The sequence below is a fragment of the Lepidochelys olivacea genome (genome assembly GCF_965140295.1).
Source record: "Lepidochelys olivacea isolate rLepOli2 genome assembly, chromosome: 10".
NCBI classification, from domain to species: domain Eukaryota; kingdom Metazoa; phylum Chordata; order Testudines; family Cheloniidae; genus Lepidochelys; species Lepidochelys olivacea.
In genome coordinates, this window is record NC_140420.1 from 70,107,929 (window position 1) to 70,131,757 (window position 23,829).

Genomic DNA, 23,829 nt, shown 5'->3' on the forward strand with positions numbered 1-23,829 from the left:
TCGACTCCGCCCCATGGGCCCCTTGTCGCCCCGCGGACTCGCTGCCACCTGCCCCTCTCAAGGTGCCGCCACCGCCATTGCAATCCTTTTTTGCCCCGATCCAACTGCTCGCGCGCTCATCTTCCCCCTGCTCCCATTGGCTCCCGGCTGCCCCGATCCCGCTTCTCCAATTGGGCCGAATCCCCTCAAGCCCTGCCCTCTCGCGATGTTTGTGTGACACCCCACCCCCCCGTCCCTCCCTCACAGGCTTCTGATTGGCTCCTGCCGAACAGGCTCCGGGCGGAAGTACCCGGGCGGCGCAGTCTCCTCAGGAGTCCCTATTCCACTCCCAGTTGATAGGTCCGACGGAAGGGATTCTGGCTGCGATTGGCGGTCATCCGTGACGTACAGGGTCAGCCTGTGGGAGAGAACCACTGATTGGCTGGTGCCCTGAGTTTAAAATTTAAAGGCTGGGATGAGAGGAAGCGCGAGGATGGTCAATAGAGGAACGGAGGTGATGACGTCATCGCTGGGCAATGATGAGGTAATTGCTAGGGTCTTCTATGCCCTCTCTAGGGCGTCACTGCTGCCTGGCCGGGCGACCACGTGGTGTCTGCCCTCCCCCTTCACACCCTAGCTGCCATCGCAGCAAGGATGCTGCCACCCGCTCATTGGTCTCTGAAACGCTGGTTTCATTGTGATGTCACTATGGTGGTATCCATCACTGGAGCGTCAGAGGCTTCCTGGCTCTCCCGTGAAGCAGCCCCTTGGGTCAGGGCTCCTGCTGCCCAGCCCCCTGGGGAACGCTGACAGCGCCCCCCCGTGACCCCACATTCAGGACTGCCAATTGTTTAACTCCACAAACACCCTTGCCCCACTCCTTCTCTGAGGCCCCGCTCCCCCTCATTTTCACTGGGCTGGTGATGGCTGGGCAGAGGGTCCCTTTTTGACCGGGTGTTTGGTTGAAAATTGGACACCTGGCAACCCTAGGTTGGGGTGCGGGAGGGGTTGTGGGCTCTAAGAGGGAGTTTGGGTGCGAGAGGGGTTGTGGGCTCTGGGAGGGAGTTTGGGTGGAGGCTCTGGGCTGGGCCAAGGGGTTGGGGGGGTGGGCTCTGGGCTGGGGTTGGGGTATGGGAGAGGGTGCGGGCTCTGGGAGGGAGTTTGGGTACAGGAGGGGGTCAGGGGTGCGGGCTCTGGGAGGGAATTTGGCTGTGGGGTTCTGAGCGGCTAAGGAAGGCTCCTGGAAGCGGCTGGCACGGCCCTGCGGCACCTAAGGGGTGTGGCCAGTGGACTCTGCAGTGCCCCTGCCTGCAGGAACCGCCTCCGCAGCTCACATTGGTTGCTGTTCTCAGCCAATAGGAGCTGCGGAGTCAGTGCTCAGGGCTGGGGCAGCATGCGGAGACCCTCTGCCCCCCAGGGGCCACAGAGACATGCCAGTTGCTTCTGGGAGCAGGTGTGGAGTCAGGAAGCCTGCCTTAGCCCAGCTGCACTGCCGGACTTTTAGTGCCTAAAATCTCCTGTTTTGGCTTCAGTAGCCTCCGGGAGATAGAGCCTGATTCCGGGAGACTCCCGATGAAGCCAGGAAGGTTGGCAACCCTCGTCACATTTGAGGATGAGTCCCCTGAACTGGTTGAAGGGTTGCCAACCCTCCAGGATTGTCATGGAGTCACCAGGAATTAAAGATGAATCTTTATTTAAATATTATGTCATGATGAATCCCCAAGCAATACATCCAGCCAAAATTGGTAACCCTGGAAGTGTTGCCAACCTTCATGATTTTTATCTCAAATCTTGCAATATTTGGTGGAGAAAGGCTTGAAAATGTGACCCCTAAAAGCTCAGACTCCAGGAGGCAAATTAAAAGAATCCTGCATTTAATATTTTTGAAATCTTGTGTTTTTTAAAATTATTTTATGATTTTGGGGCCTGACTCCTGACTTTTGGACACTTGGGATCAGCAGTGATGCAGTTCATGTGAAGTGGGTTAGGGTTTCAAAGACTAACACTCCAGCGTCATGGCGGAGGTCTTTCAATTTTTTTAAAAATCAAAAGCAAACAAAACATAACAGCCAGAAACAATAACCACAGACTAGTACAATGAGATGAAAAATGGAGATAACCTGAACTCCCAATGAGGGTGTGGGGGGGCGAGGATTATACTGCCTCTTAGTGGACATCTGTCAGTAGCCACCAATTCTTATTCTCCATGGCTTTGTGATCTCATGGTCATTTGTTCTCGAACAGTTCCTTCAGCAGGGCTCTGTTTGGCTGCTGAGGTGGATCCATCACCTGCAATGTGTGTTTGCTGTGCCATATGTTATTCCTGGTCAGTGGCTGGGGTGGATGTATGTTACTTCTGTCAGCAGGATTCTGGATTTCCTCAACAGAGCACTAGCTTTCTCCTTGGTTTTGTTTAGATGCTTCTGTTCTATAGGCATGGCTCTCAGGGTAACTATGATGAATGACTTTGGTTTGGATGGTGTAGCTCTTACTTTGGCAGAAGATTGCCAGCAGCTTTCTGTTTAGAATCTAACATTCTCCCCTAGCAGGGATGGAGGCTTGGCATTCATGTCATGATGTTTCTGCTACTCTAGTTTCTTGGCATATAGCTTTTTTGTAACTACTTCAGGGTTAATTGTCCTTGGCTCAGGAAGCTTCTTAGATGTTGGCCTTTTTTTTTTTTTTTTTGCTTTGTTCTTCTGCCCATGACTGTCTGAACGATCAAGCATTTTGAGGTGTGCTGAGCTATTCTAGCAATGCTAAGTGTGTATTCCTTGAATCTGCTGGGCTGTTTGAATCAAGTTCTTTGGTATTTGTACTGACTTTTCTACTAATCCAGTCCTGACCTGCAGAACCCTCTGCTAATCCAGTTCCAGGCCCTCCACTTTTCTCCCCCTCTACTTCCTCTAGACCTGTAGAACCACCTGCTGGTCCAGGCATGTTCCCTCACTCTCCCATGGTTCTTATGGTCTCAGTAGCAGAATTTATTTTAGCCCTACAGTTTGCTGCTAAGATTTGGGGATCATAACAGCCTATACAGGCATGAGAACCCAAGAGCCACAGTCCCCTCTCCCAGTTGCTAGATATTTGACTTTCTAGAGAGAGGCACCAGCAAATTCTGGATTGCTCTGGATTGTCTGTGATTTTACTGCTTTTCTCACTACGCAGTTTTCTTCCCACTCTTGCACCCCTATCGCTGCTTTGTCGTTTTCTCTCCTTATATGCCCTTTGCCTTTCACCTTACATGGCTACTTTAAACATACACATGTTCCCCACTAGAGGTCACTACACACCCAAAAATCAGACCTTGGGTCTTGTGCATAGAGGTGACTTTTTCCATCACTCCAGTCCTCACAGTTTCATGTGGAGGCCTGGCTCCTGTGTTGTTAATGAACAAGGCTGGGAAATAATCTACTACTCCATCTCCACTGACACATGTTGAGGAGGGAAAGGGGCTGGGAATAAAGAAGCCCTGCTCAACTACTCTAAAGATCCTGCCAAGGGGGCGGAATTGGGTCTAGTGGGGGGTAACCTGTTGGGGTTAGTATGGTGGGGAGAGCAGCCACTTCCTAGAGCTCACCCTCAGATATCTGATGGATGGCCAGGTCTCCTGGAATAGTATCTGACAGTGCTGACCCCAGGCAGCTCTAAGGAAATGGGACCTGAATGGGGGTGCTGAGTCCAAGTGCATGGGATGCTGGTAGGGAGGGGGAATCGAGCTGGAGGGGACAATGTACAGTGGGAAGTGGAGTCAGGGGAGGGAGCGTGGACTGCAGTGGAGGAAGGAGGAACAGAGCTTGAGGAGGCATCATATTAGCTGAACAGAGCCAGGGTAAATGGGATAATTAGTGAGGAGGCTGAATGCAGCCAGAAGAAACAGTATACTGGAGAAATTGGGGGGGGGTCTCCAGGGGAGGGGTACAAATGAATGGACTCACGGAGGGAAGGAGCTGGAAGGGCTGAGATATGGGGGTGGGAGGAATGAGGCCAGGAATGGAATGTAAAGGATGGGAAATGAGGGTGAAGGGGAACCAGAGAGGGTAGAATAGTCCAGTGTAATATCTACACACTGTGGCCTGATCACAGCTGCCCTCCCACTTCCTCCACTGTAGTCCACCCACCCTCCCCTGACTCCACTCCCCACTGTATGCTGCGCCATCTAGCTCCATTGCTCCTCCCCCCGGCATCCCACGTGAGACCCTGCCTGCCTCGGTCTGGAGAGTAAGATTTAGGTTCAGTCCAGGTACTGATGGTTCTTCTCAGTGGAGAAACACAGAGGGGCTGGGAGGTGTATCGGGGAGGAGGTGCAGACTGGAGCCACCTGCATGTCTATGCCATGCTTCTCTCCAGAGCTTGCACACCCCAGTTTAAACCGGTGTCCTCAGCAACCAGTTGTATTTATAGAGCAACAGAGATAAGTGTGCAGTAAACTGCTCAATCAGTTTTATTATTGTCTATGGAAGCAGGTGCTTTTAATGGCCCAGAACCAGGAGCTGGTCCAGTCAGGGGCTAAGAAGAAACTACCAGCCAGAAGTAACTCAGGGACACCCGATCTCAATTAGCCTTCTGCATGTAGCAAAGTGGCTCTCTAGAGAAGCTCATCCCTCCTGTGATATGACATCTGCTATTAGACCATGGAATATATCAGATATTACATAGCATGGAACTGGGTATTCGTGGCTTTCTGAGTTCAGCCAGAGAGGAGTGATCTGATCCATGCGATCAGGTCCGAATGGCTGCTGTCTGATTTGCACTGGCAGAAATGACTGTACAAGGTGCAGGGCAATGGAGAGCCAGGCCCACTGTCTGTATTTGGGGCAAAACACTTCACCTTTCTGTACCTCAGTGTCCTGCTCTGAAAAATGAGGCGGTAATAATGAGGGGTGAGATGATTCCCGAATTTGGATCTTGTTCAGTGTGCTGATACATTGATTCACAATCCCCCTTCCATCGAACGGTCCGATAATAAAGTAACGTGGCAGAACGAATGGATGCCTCCGAATGCCTCCTCACCCCCGCACCAGACCCTTGAACAGCCTTGTCATTGGAGGGTATTGGCTGTCGGGCCCTTCACCCCACCCATATTCAGTCATTTTGATGGGCTGGAGGCCGAAGGAGGTCCCCCCAGCCCCATGATATCTTTTTGGTGGAATGGGTCTGCCCAGTAGGCTGCCCACGACTGACTGTCCACCATGGAGTGGTGTCCTGGGGATGAACCAGGCTTGCAGCTGGAAGCTAGTTGGATGCAGCTGAGCACTTTAAAAGAAGGGGGTGTTGCACTCAGGAATGTGACCCATTGCTAGCTGCAGAGAGGCCACTAACAGGTACAGCTGAAACGCTTTGTCCATGGCTAAAGTTGCAGTTGAACTGTGTTTATCACCAGAGCAACTGTGCCACCTGTTGGCATCTGTTGTCAGCAATGGCTTCTTTTCCTAGGGAAGACAGGGGCAGGGGGGTGGGCTGGCCAGAAGCCAGGCCAGTGAGCCCTGGGGAACCTAGGAGCTGTCCTGTTTGATTTGTACTTCTGGGGGGAGGATTGAGTGTCTTGTGTTTTCTGCTGCATGGGTGTCAGTTTGGGCGAAAGCAGAATCTCTGAAATAAACCAAGTCCGGTGAGGGTGACTTGTATTCAAACCTGAGCTTTCAGTGAATCTTCCCAGGCTCTCAGCTGAGCCAAGATTGAGTGTCATTGGCTGGCCATGGTATAGCCCCTTCTACTCTTAGCAGCTGTGGGCTCCATCACCCCTCCTTCCACTGTTTGGTCTTCAGTGGGATGTTGTGTTTGGCCTCTCAAAGGCCAGCACTTACTTTCTCTTAATAAAGCCTCACCCCCACAGCGGGTAGCAGAATCCCTCTCTGTACCAACTGCCACTCGCCCATGGGAACACCAGATGGTTCCTGTCTAGCAAAGGTGCCCTGTTTGCATTTAGCAGGCTTCCCTCCAGGCCGATCCTGTCCCAGCAGCTCAAGAAGGGCACTTAGCGAGGTGTGACCAAGACCTGCCTTATCAGGGATTGCTTGAGGACAAAAAACAAGCTGAGCCCAGCATAGTTTCTCATGGATGTCTCCTTGAAAGATGCTGTTTGCAAACTCCCTGGATTGATTGCCAGAGTCCACAGCTGCTAATATGGCCTCCAGAGCAAGGGCTGCTCCAGCAGAGTTGTCCCGCTGGAGTGCGTCACTGAAGCCTCTTTACTCCTCTCATGTTGATCGCTTTAACATCTCCTGCCTAGCTTCCCTCACTGACATTGCCCCTCCTTCGGTCTGCACAAAGCATAGCCATCATGATCATCTCCCTTGGCCACTCACCTGACCACATCCCTCCCTCTTTGAATCCCCCTTCTCCAAGTTCAAGCTGTTTGTCCTCACCTGGCCCTCCCAGCTTAACTGTGCGTGAATTTTACAGCCTGAGCCAACTTCCAAAGAAACCAGTTGAAAGACTCCCATTGACTTCACAAGGAGATGGAGCTGGCCCTTGGCGAGGCACCTGCTCTGCCAGTGATGCCAGATTGGACTGCCTGCTCGTCTGCTTCTCCCACAACTTTGTCTATGCCTCTTTCATGCTGCCCCCTATGAGACGCTCACCCTTTCCATGCTAGTCTGTAAGGATGCTGCCCTTTCGTCTTTACAGGTGCTCCTCAAGATCCATGTGCAGTGCTTAATTTGTGCCAGGGCTGAGCCCTGCCACCTCTAGGCGTGGCACTTCATAGCCCCCCGGCACCTGCTGCATCAGTTATGAATGTAAAAAAATTGCTTGAGCCCCGGCACCTCTTTCATTACAATTAAGCACTGACCTTGGGTTATGCAGAACTGACAGGAAATGAGCCACCTTTGAAGGCAGGGCAAAGATCAAATCATCGCTTACTGAGCAATTGAATAACATCCTTGGGGTCACCTCCTACTTCTTCTCCCACCACTCCATGCTCTCATCACCCCTCCCCACATCCTCCTGATAGCATCAGGTCATCAAATTCATGTGTAGGGATCATTCCTTTGATCCATAGTAGGATGCACCTTGTGACACTTTTGGTAGTAAATAATAATCATAGGTGGCTCCTGACACCAGATGAGTGCATGAGGGGATACTAACTCCTGCTCACAGAGAGCATTCAGCATTCACCCCTGCTGTACTGGACTGACTGGAGCTGTGCCCACCTATATCATGGCCACATTTGGTCCCATGTCTTGATGCCCAAAGGCCAGTTCTAGTGGGTGCTGCTGGGTTTTCTCCTGTGCTCATTCAGGCTTTGGAGTGTGGGGTCAGGATGAACAAGAGGGTCTTGGATGCTTTCAAAGGCAGGAAATAAGTAATCAACCCCATCCCTTGTGAGTGTGACTGAGCTCCGGGAAGAGAACTGGGGCACTGGGCGAGTGCAGGGGTTAACTAAACTGCCTTGGCACTACGATTCCAGAGATTGCCCTCTCCTGACCGGGTGAAGATTGTGTTACTACATCCCTGGTTCACTGACACCCTGTTCACACCCTGGCCCCCAGAGCCAGGCAGATGCAACAATCAGGTTCTGGGAAGGGGAATTCCCACAAGGGGTCATTCAGCACTATCTTCCTGTGAAGGGATTTGAGCGGCCTCCACTCACGTCTTACTAAAACACACTGGGCCAAATTAATCCCTGGTGTAAATCCAATGATGTCTCTGGAGTTATGCCTAGGAAGGATTTGCTCCACTGCTCATGCCGACCCTATCTTCTTCCTCATCTGCCCTTGTGTTCTTGCTCAGAGAAGATTCAGATCTTGGCTGCATTTACCTCATTCTCCTCATTCCAGCAGATCCCAGGGAGCTATCAGAAGTTAATTAAAGTAGAAATGAGAACTAAACAGGGCAAGGGCTGCACAGGCAGGAATGCCACCAGCACCCTGAGCCAGGGCTGCCCCTGGCTCACTCAAGGGCCGGGGATGCCTCTAGCTGATTCAGGGCCAGGGCTGCCTGAACAGGGATGCCCCTGACTGCCTTGGGGACAGGACTGCCAGGGCAGGGATGTGCTTTGGGGACATGGATGTGGCTGCTTAGGCAGAGATGCCCCGGCTTCCCCTGGGACCAAGGCTGCAGCTGCCTGGGCAGGGATCCCCCAGGTGCATCAGGCATCTGCTCGGACATTGTGTTTCCAGTTCTCACGTTCCAAAGTGCTTTGCAAGGCCCCAGCCTGGTCTCCATTGTTGGCTGGTGCAGGAAGTTCCAGTCACTTGCATGAGCAGCAAATTCACTCCAAACATGGTAAACAAAAGACAGGCCTTGTTCTCCGGAGCCTGCAGCCCTGCAGGGCCGTGCCCTCCCGGCTCACTGACACCTGTCTGCAAGGTGCATCAGGACGTGGCTCGCCACATCCCCTCCGAACACGAGCAGCCTGCTGCCACATTGACCCCAGAAGGTACGCTCTGTCAGTGCAGCACCCTCCTGCAATTCACTGCAAGGGGATGAGCTGAGACAGCTTACTGCCAACCAAAGAGCCTCTTTTCTCCCCTGCCTCCTTGGGGATTCTACCCACTGAATCAGGCAAACAGGGAGGGGTTCTGTCTTCTTTTTAAAATACTTAATGCTCATAAAAGCAAGGCACTGAGAGATCCAGCTGTGGCCAGGCATGGTGCAGACACCCCCCTACTCAGCTCTGCCAGTGAACCTCGGGCCTGACCTGCAGCACCCTCTGCCATTCCTGTCCTGTTTCTCCTGAGCAGAAATGACCAATATTTCCAAACTGTGTGGTAGGGCCGTGCCATGGACCAATGTCTGCCAGAGTCACCCAGCTGATTTCCCCATTAGATCTATGGCAAATTCTTACTTGAGGAGTCCTTCAGCTGGCCATTGGGAAGTTTAGACTTGAAATTAGACAAAGGTTTCTAACCATCAGAGGACTGAACTTTTGGAATAGCCTTCCAAGGGAATCAGTGAGGGCAAAAGACCTATCTGGCTTCAAGATTAAACTCGGTAAGTTTTATGGAGGAAATGGTATGATGGGATAACATGATTTTGGTAATTATTTGATCTTTAAATATTCAGGGTAAATAGGCCCAATGGCCTGTGATGGGATGTTAGATGGGGTGGGATCTGAGTTACTACAGAAAATTCTTTCCTGGGTATCTGGCTGGTGAATCTTGCCCATATGCTCAGGGGTTAGCTGATCGCCATATGTGGGGTCAGGAAGGAATTTTCCTCCAGGGCAGATTGGAAGAGGCCCTGGAGGTTTTTTGCCTTCCTCTGTAACATGGGGCACGGGTCACTTGCTGGAGGATTCTCTGCTCCTTGAAGTCTTTAAACCACGATTTGAGGACTTCAATAGCTCGGACATAGATGAGAGGTTTTTCGCAGGAGTGGGTGGGTGAGATTCTGTGTCCTGCGTTGTGCAGGAGGTCGGACTAGATGATCATAATGGTCCCTTCTGACCTTAGTATCTATGAACTGTCTGAGCCCTTCCCTCCTGCCCTGGAATCATAAATAAATACCAGATTTTTCCCCTCAAGGGATTACTGTCCTCCCAGGGGTCAGCAAACTGCCTCGTGGTGGATTGATTTATCCCTAGGCGGTCACAGAGGAATGTGTGCTAAGACCTCTAGGGCAATGGCTCAGCCCTGAGCAGAGAGCATGGTGATATTCTGCAGCAGGAACCCACACCTTTTAGCACCTTATTACCACCTCAGTAACCTCCCCAACCCTAGCTGCTATGCTGCCATAAAAAGCCTAATACAGTATTGTGACACTGGCAGACCAGGAGCCAGCTCATGCCAAGGTCCCCATGCCTCAAGAGAACCCTGACAAATACACGGCTGGAGTCAGTCTGGCTCACCTGGGTGTTAATATTGTAAAAATAGGAATTAGAATTATAAGAATGTGTGTAGTGTTTAGACTTTATTGAATGCTTGTGAGTTGCTGCCTGCGTTAATCTCACTTATAGCATCTGTATCCCATATTGTAAGGTAATATTTGAGTGTTTGCATTGTAAGTCTTTGTGACTATGTAAATCACCAGACGGGGAGAGACATTAACTAGTGTGAACTGCTGATCTCCAACAGAAGGTGTTACATCCTGCCCAACAGGAAAGGTCAAGACCCCAGATGGAGTAGTGTGGAATGTTAAAGAGAACAAAAGACTTCATTGTTTACTCTCCCCAAACCATGAAGAGCAGTCTTGCAAGTGATTTCCTCCCATCTTGCGGCTCCAAGCAGAGCTGGGGAAGGGAATAAAAACTCCTAGCAAGGAGGAACGGTATCTTTATGCTGCTTGCACTCTGAGGGGCCAGGATTACTAGGCATATGCAAAAGATCCCTAGTGCTTAGCCTGGGTTAGCCAAAGGACATATAGAGCTTGCTTATCATAGAAGCTTCTATTACTTTTCAAAACTTAAGATTGGAATTCATTTGTGTGTATATATGTTTAACTGCTTTAACCTTGTAATTAACTCTCATATTTCCTTTTCCTAGTTGTTAAATCTTTAGCTAGTTTATTATAGGATTTGCTAGAAGCGTTGTCTTTGGTGTAAGTGACTGGTCCTTTGAGACTGGGAGTAACCTGAATATTGCTGTGATTTTTGGTGTAAGGGGCCATTTATCACAAAGCCAGGTTTACCTGGGTGATGAGACTGATCAGAGTATCCAAGGGGACTGTCTGTGAGCCTCTATTTAGGCTGTTATAGAACCTGAGGAGTTTACACTTGATAAGTGGTTGGTGAAATCTAAGAATAGAACTCACAACCAATTTGGGATTTGGTACTCATGCTCTTGAGTCACTGCAGAGAGCTTTACACATGTGTAGAGCGGTGGGAGGGTCCCATGACAAGTGTCCCCTTCAGAGATGGAGCTGTCCCAACAGATGTGGCCAGCTAGGTCTGGGAGAGGTGGGAGGCTGCTGTCAGGGAAGAAGATATTTAGGAACTCCCATGCTGCTGGCCGACAGCAGCTGATAATAACGGTGAACTCCTAGCCAGTGACAGAATGACTACCTGGAGAGGGGGACTCTGATCAGGCCCATGGATTCCAAGAGGCTGTCTGGTCAACCCCCACTCCTCAGTACCCCCTCCCAGGTGTGGCACTGCACAACCTCTCCTCTTTGGGACAGTTCAAGCTCTGTGGCACTTAACAATGCTGCTCCTGTTTCAGCCGCTCCAGCAGCACTGTTCCCAGGGCTAGAAGCCTGAAAGTGGCTGCTAAAGGAACAGTCTCCCCATAGGGGCTTTTCAGGTGAGAGTGGGAGCATGTGTGCAGAGGAGTCATTGGAGCATGCAGGCTCTGACTGGACTCTGGTGGCAAAGCACTGATCTGCAGGCTGATAAGGTGGGAATGCTGAGCAGTGCAGCAAGGTGAGACTATCAGGCCAGTGGAAAAGACATTACCTTGTGCCCCATGCTCCCATAATGGGAGCTCCATGCTTAAACAGCTGGTGAGGAAGGGGGAGGCAGGGTGGAAAGAGGGGGTCAGTAAATGAAGCTGTTATGATCCATGCGTTCCAGAATAGTAGTATTTGTAGGGTCTAGGGAGGGAGCTAGTGCCTTTGTCTCTCTGGCCTTTCGCACGGATCTAAGGATCTTTGTAGGGGTAGAGAGCATCTCAGGGTCGTTTTCCGAGGATGCTGTTATTCAATCAGGCTCTGAACTGAAAACCTCTGTAAAGTGTCTGGCCAAAGATGTTTGGTTTGAAGCCCTGGAGATGAGCTGAGATGACCTAGTGCGTCATGCCTTCCACTTCAGGGTCGCTGGGTTCAAATGTGGATTGGGGCACATTTGAAATGAGTGTGTTGGGTTTCAGTGCAGGAGGTGGGATGGCAGCATGGGGAACCCAGGACTAGAATAATGGGGTATTTGAGGTCAGGACAGAGGAGCAGCAGCCCAGCTGTGGTGGTGGGGGGAACCCAGGACTGAAATGTCAAGAAGTTCTGTAGGACAAGGTTGATCCCTGATAAATCCAACCATAATTGCCCAAATGGCTTCCTTCAGCCTAGCTCCCATCACACACAGCACTACAGACTAGCACACAGACTCAGGACCGATGCATATAATGGCACAGGCCCCTGTGACACACACTCATCAGTGTGAAAAGCAGTTGCCACTTCTAATTACGCAAGTCCAGCCCTGCAAAATGAAGCAGAAATGGAAAGGGCAGTGAATGGAATGAACTGTTTCCCCCCCTGAAACCCAGTTCCCCTTGGGCCTTTACATGGAGATGATCTGCCATGCCAGCCCTGTTAAATGCTTTCCTTCCAGCTGCCCTGTAATTAGCTGAAGTTTTATGGTACACTCTTGGGGGCAGGGACTGCCTTTTTGTTCTGTGTTTGTACAGCGCCTAGCACAACAGATTCCTGGTCCGTGACTGGGCCCTACTGCAGTACACATAATAAATGCTCTCCATAAAAGCTCCACTCAACCCCCTGCCCAGAAGAATAAGTGGGGCACTGGGGCTTTCTGGGCAGCAGCCAGGCCCTAAAGAAGCTCTGCAGAGCCTGTTCACTCCCCACCGGGAGCCTCCCAACCCTGCCCTGTTCCCAGCACCCTGATGGGACTGAGGAGGTGGATTAGGACATGTGGACTGTGAGGAAAATTTCACTTCACTTTCTTCTGTTACTTATAGTTTCTTATACTTACTTAATTCTTACTTATAGTGGGGACAAGGAGAGGCACCCATGGGCCCTAAGCCAAACCCATGAAGCTTAGGTGCAATCACACTGATTTCCCTTTCCCTACACACATGTGAAGCTCTTTCTTCCAAGTTCTTATAGTAACTGCAATGGGCAAAATTTGCCCTTGGGGTAAACCAGTGGATGTAGCTAGACTTGTGCCAGGGAAGAATTGGGCTCAGAATCCATAGTTAGCCAATGACCGACACTTCTGGTCCAGCTGGTGTGAGGTTGACACTGGAGGTTATGGAAGTGAGATGGTGCCAGCGTGTGCCTTACAGCACCTAGGGTGGTATCACAGAGGAATGTCCCAGTCTCACTTCCAGGGCAGGAGAGGGCTGGCAGGGGTCAGGGAAGCCTAGCACTGGGTGCCAGTGGCCCCCCCCCACCACTCAGACTGGCACCTTTGGGCACCGAAGGAGCCCAGTTCTCTGCAAAAATGCCTCGCCACTTGCGTCCCATGTAAAGCAGGGCCCTGCCACTTGGTGCTTACTCCATAGTATGCCAATGCTGGTGGCTGGCAAACAGTTGATGACTATGGCCGTCGTTCTATGCCCAGGATAATGATGATTCTATAGCACTGCCTGTATCGGCTAATCTTCCCAGCGACTCTCTGCAGAGCCGAGCCAATGCATCATTACCAGAGGCAGTGGCATGGTCCCCAGGATGCAGGCCTTTCCCCAGTGAGCTAGAGATCCAGCTTTGCAGAATCGATATACAAAAGCAATTCTGGCCTACCCTGCTAGAGGGCAGTCACGCACGCACGCCATGCCTCCCAGCAGCATAGCCAGCTGTGACAGGACTCCTTGTGTTACAAAATTCTCCCTTGAACCCTGCACGCTCATTTATCAGAGACCTTCTAGAAGTCACTTTGGCAGCAGAAGAAAACGTCTGGACTGGGCTGCAGGGCAAAGGGCTGGTTTCCCAACATCTCTGACAGGGGGCGTAACAATCCTACAGACCAGTGCTCGTTCCCTTAGCTAATGCAGGGAGCAGGTGCCTGCCAGGACTGGCTGCGGGGGACATCAAGAAGGGATCCGAACTCTGACTGGATCATGGCCCAGGTCATGCCCTGCACTGGAGCTGCAGGTATGCATGTCACTCAGGTGTGCAAATGCAACCAGAGTCACATGGAGGTATTAGGGGTAGGACTCTGAACAGCCTTCCAGGGAGTGCCAGGTCCTCAGGGCAACTAAGCTTGTCCTCCAAAAATCCTCCTTCGGGGAAGGTGCTTGGCCTTTGGTGGGAATCTGCAAGGACAAACGCAGTCTCTACATGCATGTTGTGATCTGGGCGCTGGAGTAAGCCAAGACAGATGCTGCTAGCTGTAGCATTCCAAGAGGCTACTCCACCCCCAGGCTAACTAGACAGACTCCCTGGGACAGCAAGTGGCAGGTACACCTCAGTACCATAGCCAGGAGTCAGGGTGGTATAGTCAGATGAGGAACAGAGAACCATGTCAACTACAGTCCAGAACACAATGTGCTGGGTTATCTGCCTGGATGCCAGTGCCTCTCATTCACAGGTCCTACCTGATGCAGGATGGCCCCTACCACAGGTGGGATATGCACAGCCCTGGAGGAAGGAGCTGTGATCAGATATACAAGCTTGCTTTGCTCTTTCTCCCTTATGAGAAATACTCCAACAGAGTGTATGGTAACCATCTGGAACACTGCAGTGAGCTGTTGTGTTAGGAGAGCTTTTGCAATAATGGTATCATGTGTTAATGGCCTCACAATGCATGCAGGACCTATCTTAAGGGATTGTTTAGGATGGATGGTGCTATCAAGCCCTCAGGACAGAGCCATACTTTCTCAGGCTAGATTGGCAGTCTAGAAGCAGGCAATAAGGTTAATAGCTGTCCTTTATTTTGAAGATTTGGAGCCAAATGCAACAGTGATGAAAAGAGCTGGCATAAATTAAGCATCTTGTATGAGCGAATCAGGGTGTCAGGTGCTAGGACCCCGCACAGAGATGAAGAGCCTCTTTGCTGACTCACTTGGAAGCCAGATCAGCTGTGTCTAATTAGCTCAACCTTAGGAGTTTAAAGGGTTCCTTTAGCCAGACAAGCTGGATGAGGTAATATCATTTATTGGATCAGTGTCTGTTGGTGAGAGAGATAAGCTTTTGTGGTACACAGAGTTCTTGTTCAGGTCTGGGAAACTTTAAATGTCAAAGCTCAATACAAGGTGGAACAGTCCCTCAAAATATGAGTTAACTACTTATGCCAAACAATCCCTTCAAGGTGAAGGGGCCTGTTAACAGCACTCCAATCATAAGGTGGAAAGGAAGGGGGAAGCAGCTTGGAGGAGTTCTTAGTGGGTTTTAGATTGTTGTAATAAACCTTAAATCCAGTGTCTCTATTCAGTCCATGATATTTAGTGTCTAGAAAAGTTATCAATTTAAGGTCCGAGGCTCAACTTTTGAAAGTGTTGTGCAGGATGAGGACTGATAGTTCAGACATAGAGTGATCACTTTTTGAAAAGTGTTCACCCACAACTGATGTGATGTTTTTGTCTTTTGTCATTTTCCTGTGTGAGTTCATTAGAGAGCGTCGTGAGCCACCAGCGAGCAGGATGTTAGGGGGCTTATTCCTTCACCCACTCACTTCCCTGGTCCTTCTCGCATGAACAGAGAGCAACAATACCCAAAGTCCAAAGGTGCAAACAACTTTGATGTTTATTGGGGTGAACTTCCAGCAAGCATGATTCCAGTTTCCTTCCTTAGTGTCGCCCTTCCCAGCTCTGACACCACAGAGCTTTACCTGTGTCCCTGTTCCCATTTCCCCCCTTAGCAAAACATTATTCCAATTTCCCCACCCCTGTTCCCATTTTCCCCCACCCACACACTTACTGATTGACTGCAGACTATATAGTAAAACTTGAGTTCTGCTTAGCTATACCTTAACCAATCATTTTCCTGAAATTTAACTAACCAATCCTAACATATTGTAACATGATTATGTAACCAATTATATCCCACCACCTTAATTAGTTTACACCCAGCAAAATTAATTATACAGCAGACAGAAACAATCACAGAAGCAGAGACCATGCAAACAAACAATAGCAAAGTGGGAACTATAATGACAAAACAATACAGAAGTGAGGATTTCACATCCCAGCTATTGATAAGTGAGTTCTTGCCAGACAGGATTCTATCAAACTAAGTTTTCTTTTACATTTTCTAGGCACTTCCCTTTCTCTGGAGGCGATAGGCATTATCAGGACAGGATTATATTCCTAACAGCCCAATAGCACCTTATTTCAATGTGACTAGTTTGGAATGTGAGGATGTGACTGTTCGCTTCCCAGCTTATGGCTGTCTCTGCTGCTTAGCCAAAGGCCTTAGCCTAAGCACAGGGCCTCAGACTGTCACAGTAAGAGAAGGCCCTTACACCAGCAGACAGTGATTTTGATTCTTTTTTATACCTCTATAACTAGCTAAGTGATAAGAATACACCTAAATTCTTAGAGTATAGGCCTTTACAGACAGGTCTGAATATCTATATCCTAACACAGGGGTTCTCATGGGGGTGTCTGTGGCAGGGGAGTGAGGAGGCGAGCGGTGGCGGGGGGGGGAGTGGCAGGTGGGGGACTGAGGAGGGACACTGCCTGGCCAGGGAATAAGGAGGCATGTGGCAAGCCAGCAGCAGGGTAAGGAGGCAGGTGTGGGGGTCTGGCTGCAAGTGGGGGAGTGAGGAGGTGAGCAGGAGTTCCCGTGGCGGCAGGGGGGTGTCTGTGGCAGGGGAGTGAGGAGGCAAGCAGTGGGTGAGAGGAAGCAAGCAGCAGGTGGGAGACTGAGGAGGGATGCAAGAGGTGGGTGGGGGGTGAGGAGGTGAGCAGCAGTCGCATGGACAGCAGGTGGAGACCCCTTTGGGAAGGCTAGCCACTGACTCCCCCAGCAGCTGGAGCCCTGGCCCCCCTGTGGTTGGCTGAAGCCCCGAGTGACACACACCCCGGACCAGAGGAGCCCCTGACTGGCTGAAGCCCGGAGCACACCCACCCCACAGCCAGCCTGAGCCCCGCCACCTACCTGGAGGAGCCCCAGGGCCAGCTGCAGCCACAGCCATGCCTCCCCTCCTCTCCCAGACCCAAGCCACCCAGATATGTTTTTCATTACTATTGGGACTTCTATTATGTCAAAGCTTTTTAAAATTTACTTCAGAATTGTTGTGCAACCACTTTTACCAAAAAAGCAAAAGAAACAATAATAAAAAAAGACAAGAACATGCAAAGCACCTTATTTGTGTTTCTAATCTGTTAGGTCCAGTAAAGAATAGGGATAACTGTGCATTATTTTTATTATTGAGTCTGGGAAAAAAAAAAAACCCAAACCTTACATAAATCAATTACAATGATTTGGATATATATATATATATGTGCATATTACTTTGTTAATTTACGAAAAATAAATACTTTTAGGAAAAAGCATCAGTGCAGCCACAAGCAAGAGTTGGTGGCTGCACTCTGAGGTCAGCAAAAAATTTGTTGAGAACCCCTGGCCTAGTGGTTAGAGTAGGGAGGGATTCAGGACTCCTGGGTTCTATTTCAGATTCCAGGAGGGAAGAGTGATCGAGTGGTTAGAGCAAGGGATATGAGGCTCAGGACTCCCTGGCTGTATTCCTGACCCTTGGAGGGGAGCATATCTAGTGGCTACTGTGTGGAGCTGGGGTTCAGGACTCCTTGGTTCTATTCCTGCCTCTTGAAGGACATTGGGGTCTAGTGGCTAGAGTAAGGGAGTGGGGGGGATCAAGAGTCCTGGGTTCTGTTCCCTGCTCTGCAGCCAATTCACTATGTGACGGTTGCCCCTTTTTGTGCCTTGGTTTCCCCATCTGTAAAGTTGGGATAAGTATAATCCTCCTAGGTAGGTTTGAGCTCCTCAGAGAAGGTGCTGGAAATGTGCCTCCATGCTCCCAACCCCCCTTCTTGTGGCTGGAAGCAGAGAGAGTTAAAATCTATTAAACTTGCCATGAACTGAAATATGAGCCTGCCCCAGGCAGTTGTGAGGACTGACAGCTCCCAGCACCATGCCCCACGTCGCCAGACTTGTATAAATGGACTGAGCCTCCCCAGGCGTCAGGACTGGGGCTGGTGCTGTCTAGGTGCATGGACCCCCTCCACCCCAGCGGGTTCTCTGGGATCTGAGCGGGTGAGCTGGTCTGGGATGGTGAAGAACACATACATGCGCTGGCGGCTGCCGCTCATCTGCCTCCTCTGGGAGATCGCTATGATCATCCTCTTTGGGGTCTTTGTGCGTTTTGACCCCGAAGCCGATGCGCATTGGAAGGAGGAGTGGCACCAGAAGAACCTCACCAGTGACATAGAGAACGATTTCTACTTCAGGTATCCATGTGAGTACAGCTGGCAAACACCAGCCCCTGCACTGGTAAATGCCAGACCCCCCCACAGGCCAGCCAGGAGGAAGGCGAATGAGACAAATGTCACTGAAGTTCTGGGGCTTGTGAAAGTCCAAGACAAGCAGCCCCAGGATTGTGAAGGCAGGTGCTGCGGGAACTTCCCCCGGAAGCTCTGCTCATGCACCTCCATCCCAGCCTGCAGTACCCCTGGCTATTGCTGCCCTGAGCCCTCCCATTGCCCCTGCCCCCCCAGCTCTGCCCAATCTTGCTCTACATCTCCCTGTTCTATCCCAGTATTAGGTTCCCCAGAACAGCCCTCCCAGAGCACCTCACTCCTGACCTGCAGCTCCCCCCACCCTCATCCCAGTCCTGGGCTGCCCACCCAGCTCTGCCAGTGCACCTCAGTCCTGACCTGCAGCTACCCCACACCTGCTGCCCCAGCCCTATCTCCTTCCAGCTGTGCAGATGTATTTCATCCCTCTCCTGCAGCAAAGACTGAACTTCTTGTGAAACTATGTCAGACTGGCTGGTTTAGGGATTTCGATACTTGCCTGCTAGAGACCAGGTGGGACTGAGCTCATTTCACAGTCCCATTTGTCTGTATTACCTGCAGACATGGGGGGTGGATGGGGGAAAGCAACTGAAGGGCTAAAGGAATGTTGTATCTACTGCTGGGATCCTTGAGTCTAAGCCTAGGGCCCCCCTGCTTAACAGGCTGTAGGACAGGGATCGGCAACCTTTGGCCCACGGCCTGCCAGGGTAAACCCCCTAGTTGTTTACCTGCCCCATCCACAGGTTTGGCCAATTGCGGCTCCCACTGGCCGCAATTTGCTGTCCCAGGCCAATGGGGGCTGCGGGAAGCAGCGGCCAGCACATCCCTTGGCCTGCGCCGCTTCCCGCAGCCCCCATTGGCCTGGAGTGGCAAACCACGGCCAGTGGGAGCCGTGATTGGCCGAATGTGTGGACACAGCAGGTGAACAAACCGGCGGGCCGCGTGCCAAAGGTTGCCGATCCCTGCTGTAGGACATCAGAATGCTCTCTGCTTGTCCAGTGAAACACACTAAGGAGAAGAGGAGGAAACTGTGTATGAGTCCATAGCAGTTGGGATGTGGTATGTGGGACGCAGGGTTAATATTCTCTAGCCTGTCCCTGCTGTTCCAGCTCTGAGGACGCATATAGGCCGAGATGCACACCCCTAGAGGTGTCTGCATTCACCTGCTGCTTTATGTATATAGTTTGAGAAGTACCTGGGGGTCCTTTGGGAGGAAAGGTGCTGGTGGCTGTTACCTTGCCAAGCAGCACACATGCTTGTGGCTTCTCTCCTCCCCCCCAGCACATCTAGCCCAGGAGAAAGCACATGGCTGCTTTCAGTCCTTGCTTCATACAGTCCTGCCACCAGATTTAAAGGATGGCTGTGGTGATTCCCTGCCTCTGGTGAGTCACCCCTTCTGGCCTCAGCCCCATCATTCCTGCCAGAGAGGACTTATCACATCTTCCTAAGGGGCACCCCTTTTGCCCAGAAACTGGGCTGGTTACACCAAAGGTGCATAGCCTCCCACAAACTCTTCCGGCCCTGTGACTGAAGCACTTTGCCATGCCAGTGCCATGTTTCCTATGCTCTGTAGGACCAGGGGATAAACTTTCCTCCATCCTGCAGGCTTCTGTGTGCTGCCACCTCCCATGGGCTGTGCTGGATAAAGCATTTCTGCTCATATGGAGGAATGAATCGCTCAATTCTCCAGCCCTTTCCTCAGCCCAGGACATGACCCTGCTCCACAGAGCTGAGTGGGGATGGGTGTGACAGCAGCTCGCTGACCAGCAGGCCAGATCCAGAGCATCCTCCCTGGAGGAGATGAGGGTGCAAAGATACAACACCTGGTCTCCCCTCCCCATCCCTGACTCCATTTTCCTCTAGCTGTCACTCACCTCTAGCTGCCATGAGAGCCCCTCGCCCAGGAGCAGCCCTGACCTCCTCATTTGCGGTGGAGGGAGGAAGGCTGTTTTTCCCAGAGCTCAGTGCCGTGGACAGCTGGCTCAAGGGAGAGGCTGGCATCCTGGGCAAGGAGCAGCAAACACCTGTGTGGCTCAGTGCTCACCAAGCTGGGTAGCATGAGGAAGTGCTGTGCCACCCAGAGTAAATAAACAGGTGCTGAATGAAGGGCTGATGTACTTAATGCTGGCTGCTTCGCCCTGAGCTCAGCTGAGGGCAGGGGGACACGTTCTGGGAGATGACTGACGGGGCCACAATAATGACTCATGGGTGTAACATAGAAGTTTGATCTGCCTGCAGTGTCTTCGAGGCATTCCCTTGCCTTGCACAGGGCAGGCAGAGACAACATCTGAGGGGCTCAGGACTTTGCTGTTAACACCCTTGCTTGGATTTCCTGAGCAAAATGCTTCACTTTGCTAAACCAGGAGCTAACAGTGAGTGGCCCAGTCCCGACAGCTCGTCGTGCTCCGAAGCAGCAGTGCTTTGCTCTTTGACAAAGCCTCACTCCCGCTACTTAAATGGCTGCAACCTAGCATATGCTGCAATAATGTATCCTCTTTTACAGCTAGCCAATAGGAACGAGCTCAATTTCACTCATGCACACCTAGGGTGGGACACCTTAGCCCCTGACTAGCCAGTTTAAAATACGGCGTGGTAGCACCGATGGGCAGGGTGGTTGTGGGTGGGAGGCTGACCAGCTGTGGGGGATGGAAAGCCAAAGAGTGAGGCGGGCAGCAGGGAGGGTGGCAGGAGCTGATGGGGGTGGAAATAGGAGCTGACACAGGGAGGATCTAAAACATTGTATAAAATGGCCAGATGGTGGGTGCTGTGTGCACAGAACCTCACGGCTTGGCGGAGATATCCTGGCACTTGCAGCAGGGGGCTGTCAGCTGGGATAGACACAGCTGCGTTAGGACTGCAATGGAAAAGGGTGCAGAGTAGGCAGGTGGTGAGGTCTTCCCTAGTCAAGGAGCATTTATCAGTGTCACGTTCACATCCAGCCCCGAGAGCTTTCGGCAAACTCTAAGCTGATACACCAGCACCAGGTGAGGACTCTGCCACTGTGTCCCCTAAGGAGCCCCGTACCTCAGGGCGTGTTTGGGGTGGTGCCTGGTACAAATGGATCTCCGTGGAAACCTTTGAGCAGATTCAGGTGTTAGTATTATTTTGAACTCCTGTAGGGGGTGGACATGGTGATACAAGTGGTGTCCTAGGGGCCTCCTTTCCTTAGATGAGAAGGTTTCAATTGTTCTGGGTTTAGCTGGCATCAGAAGATTAGTGGGGGCGGGTGAGATGCCTTCTCTCCCCAGCAATAGGTAACCAAAGCCAGTTTCCTGTGCTGTCCACCTGAGTATAGCACTGGGAGCAGTGCCAAATGCCGCCAGCCAGCCAGCAGTGCTTCTGGGGGCAGCACTCCCAGGAGTGGGACATGCAGTTCTTTCAGGGATAGGGGGAGGGACTGTGCTCCTGAACACAGAGTGTGACAGACACCAGCCTTTGGGTCACCTGAGGAGGGGAGAGCACACACCTCTCATAGCAAGGCAGCTGGGGGATGAGCCGTTTCTCTGGAACAAACCAGCTGTGGTGTATAGTGGGGGAAGGGAAGGAGGCAGGTATGTGGAGGGTGAACTGGGTGCATGAGGACAGGGGGAGGCAGTAGCATCTGCAACCAGAAAAAGCCGACTCCTGCAAGCTCTGATAGGAAATTCCAGCTGAGAGGACACAGTACAATACAGGGCCAGGACTCCAGGTCACCCATCCCTGTTTGGCACAAGATCAGCGAGACGTCAAAGGCAAATGAAAATTACTTCGGTGTTTGAGCAAGTCACAGGGGAGAGGACAAGATCTTCCAAGACCTGCAGGCAACTCCGGGTATTTCAGTGAAACAAAGGGAAAAGGACCCCTTGGTGGGAGTGTGCAATATAGTCATTACAGATGCAGTAAGTGTGACAAACTGCAGCTGACCTTGAGGATTTCAGATACAAATCCCTCAAAGAGGCTTGCAGGTCTCAACCCAAGGAAGTATCTCAAGCTGGCAGCTTCCTCATTAGGTTGTGTCCTTATCAACAAGTGCATGCAAGATTCATGTTAAGTTCATGAGTGCCACCGACCCAATGCCCATGGAGCAACGCCCATGCCACACCAAGCTGGGAGGCGTGCAGCTGTCTGCCAGGGCGGGAGTGACGATGGGGCTGAGACTCCAAACTAGTGTCGCCTTGTTTAATAAACTGGATGTGCCCTGGAGGCCAAAGGCTATGCCACTGATTAACCCCTTCTAGGTTTGTCTTGTCCCAAGCTAGGGCAAAGGGGACGCAAAATACCTGCCATTCTCAGATGGGGAGGTCTAGCTTCCTAGGGAAACTCACCTGGATTGCTGATCCCATCCTGGTGTCTGAGTCCTCCCTGGCTCACAGCAGCTTCCCTGTGCACTCGGGCCATTGTCTCATGTGCAAACAGGGATCATTCAGCTGGCTGACCCCTTTACAACTGGCCTGAGCCCCCGTGCAAGCCATCCGGTGGGAGTCACCTGGTGAGTGGCAGCTCAGAAGAATCTGCAAAGATAGACGATTGTTTCCAAGGCTGCATGAGGGACTGAGCCACAGATCTGTTTTGAACAGTGGTTCTCAACCAGGGGTCCAGGGCCCCCTGGGGGGCAGCGAGCAGATTTCAGGGGGGCCGCCACGCAGGGCCAGCATCAGACTCACTGGGGCTCAGGGCAGAAAGCCAAAGCTCTGCCGCATGGGGTTGAAGCTCGGGCCCTGAGCCCCGCCACCCGAGGCTGAAGCCGAAGCCTGAGCAATGTAGCTTTGCAGGGGCTCCTGTGGCATGAGGTTGCTACCCACTAACACCAGCCCTGGCCTTTTATATGCAGAAAGCCCATTATTGTGACAGTTGGGCTGTGGATGTTTTATAGCATGTTGGGGGGGGGGGGCTCAGAAATAAAAAGGTTGAGAACCCCCGGTTTAGAACACTTCCATTACAAATACAGTGTGTTTATAGCTAAAACAAAGAAGTCTAGAGACTAGCCCAGTTGCCTCTAAGGATTGTCTTTCAGAACAGGGTTTACTTATGAAAGCCATGTGTCCAACCAGTGTTCATCCAAAGTTGGCCATGTCTACACTACAAGCCATGCTCGCTCACTCTCGTCATGCTAGTGCAAGTATATGTACCTGAGCTGGGAACTACACCCCTAGCTCATAGTGTCCGGGTAGCCACTGTGCCTATTTGTTAAAATCTCCCATGGTGGCATTAGCCCCAGTGTGGCTCTGTGGGTAGTGGCAATGAGGGCCACACTAGTGTAGATAGGGCAGTGGCATTTTTTTCTGTGTCACCTCTGCTTAGAGCAGGTCTAGGTGGTTGAAATGGTTTTCATTAGCGTTTTCATCCTTGGTACCACAGTGGAACTGACCTGATTTGTGCAGTGGTGGAAGGTGCTCACAAAATAGCAGCAGACAAAGAATGGACAGTGGGAAACTCTCTCTTCTGGCCCTAGAGATGGTTCCTCCTGGGTAGGGTTGAAAAATGTGGGCAGGGAGGAAGGTGTGTATAACTGATCTAGGGGTGCCCATTTCCAGGGCTGTCAATTCAATCATGTTCAGCAACAGCACTAAAATTCACTTGAATTTAAAATCAGCTGGTGAAATTCCCTGGAGAATGAATCATCTGTTCTGAATGCGGGGAGAAGGGATGAAAGATTCTTCAGTGTAGACAGTATTCCAGGGGCCATACTCTTCCTGCAGTAAACAGTGAAGGTTGCTAAATGACAACAAACTAAAACCCAAGTACTGAATTGTAATGTAATAAAAAGGTTAAGAGCATCATGACTCCTACTCTGCCCATGTGAGACGCAAACACGTTACTCTTCTCAAGGGCAAACAAAGTACAAAGC

General features: G+C 51.2%; 1 protein-coding gene across 4 annotated transcripts in view; it reads left to right on the plus strand.

The window, feature by feature from the left end:
* The first annotated feature begins 339 nt into the window (after positions 1–339).
* Positions 340–23,829, plus strand: part of RHCG (Rh family C glycoprotein) — a 37,760-nt gene continuing 14,270 nt past the window's right edge. The window contains exon 1 of one of the 4 annotated variants that reach the window (XM_084640756.1): positions 340–523. Coding sequence is in view for 2 of the 4 variants with exons in the window: in XM_084640754.1 (XP_084496880.1) it covers positions 17,758–17,944 (187 nt within the window). In the remaining 2 variants the exon portion in view is untranslated. Of the gene's footprint in view, positions 524–17,663; positions 17,945–23,829 lie in introns of those variants that run through there. The other 3 variants (XM_084640754.1, XM_084640755.1, XM_084640757.1) reach the window with 3 other exon arrangements.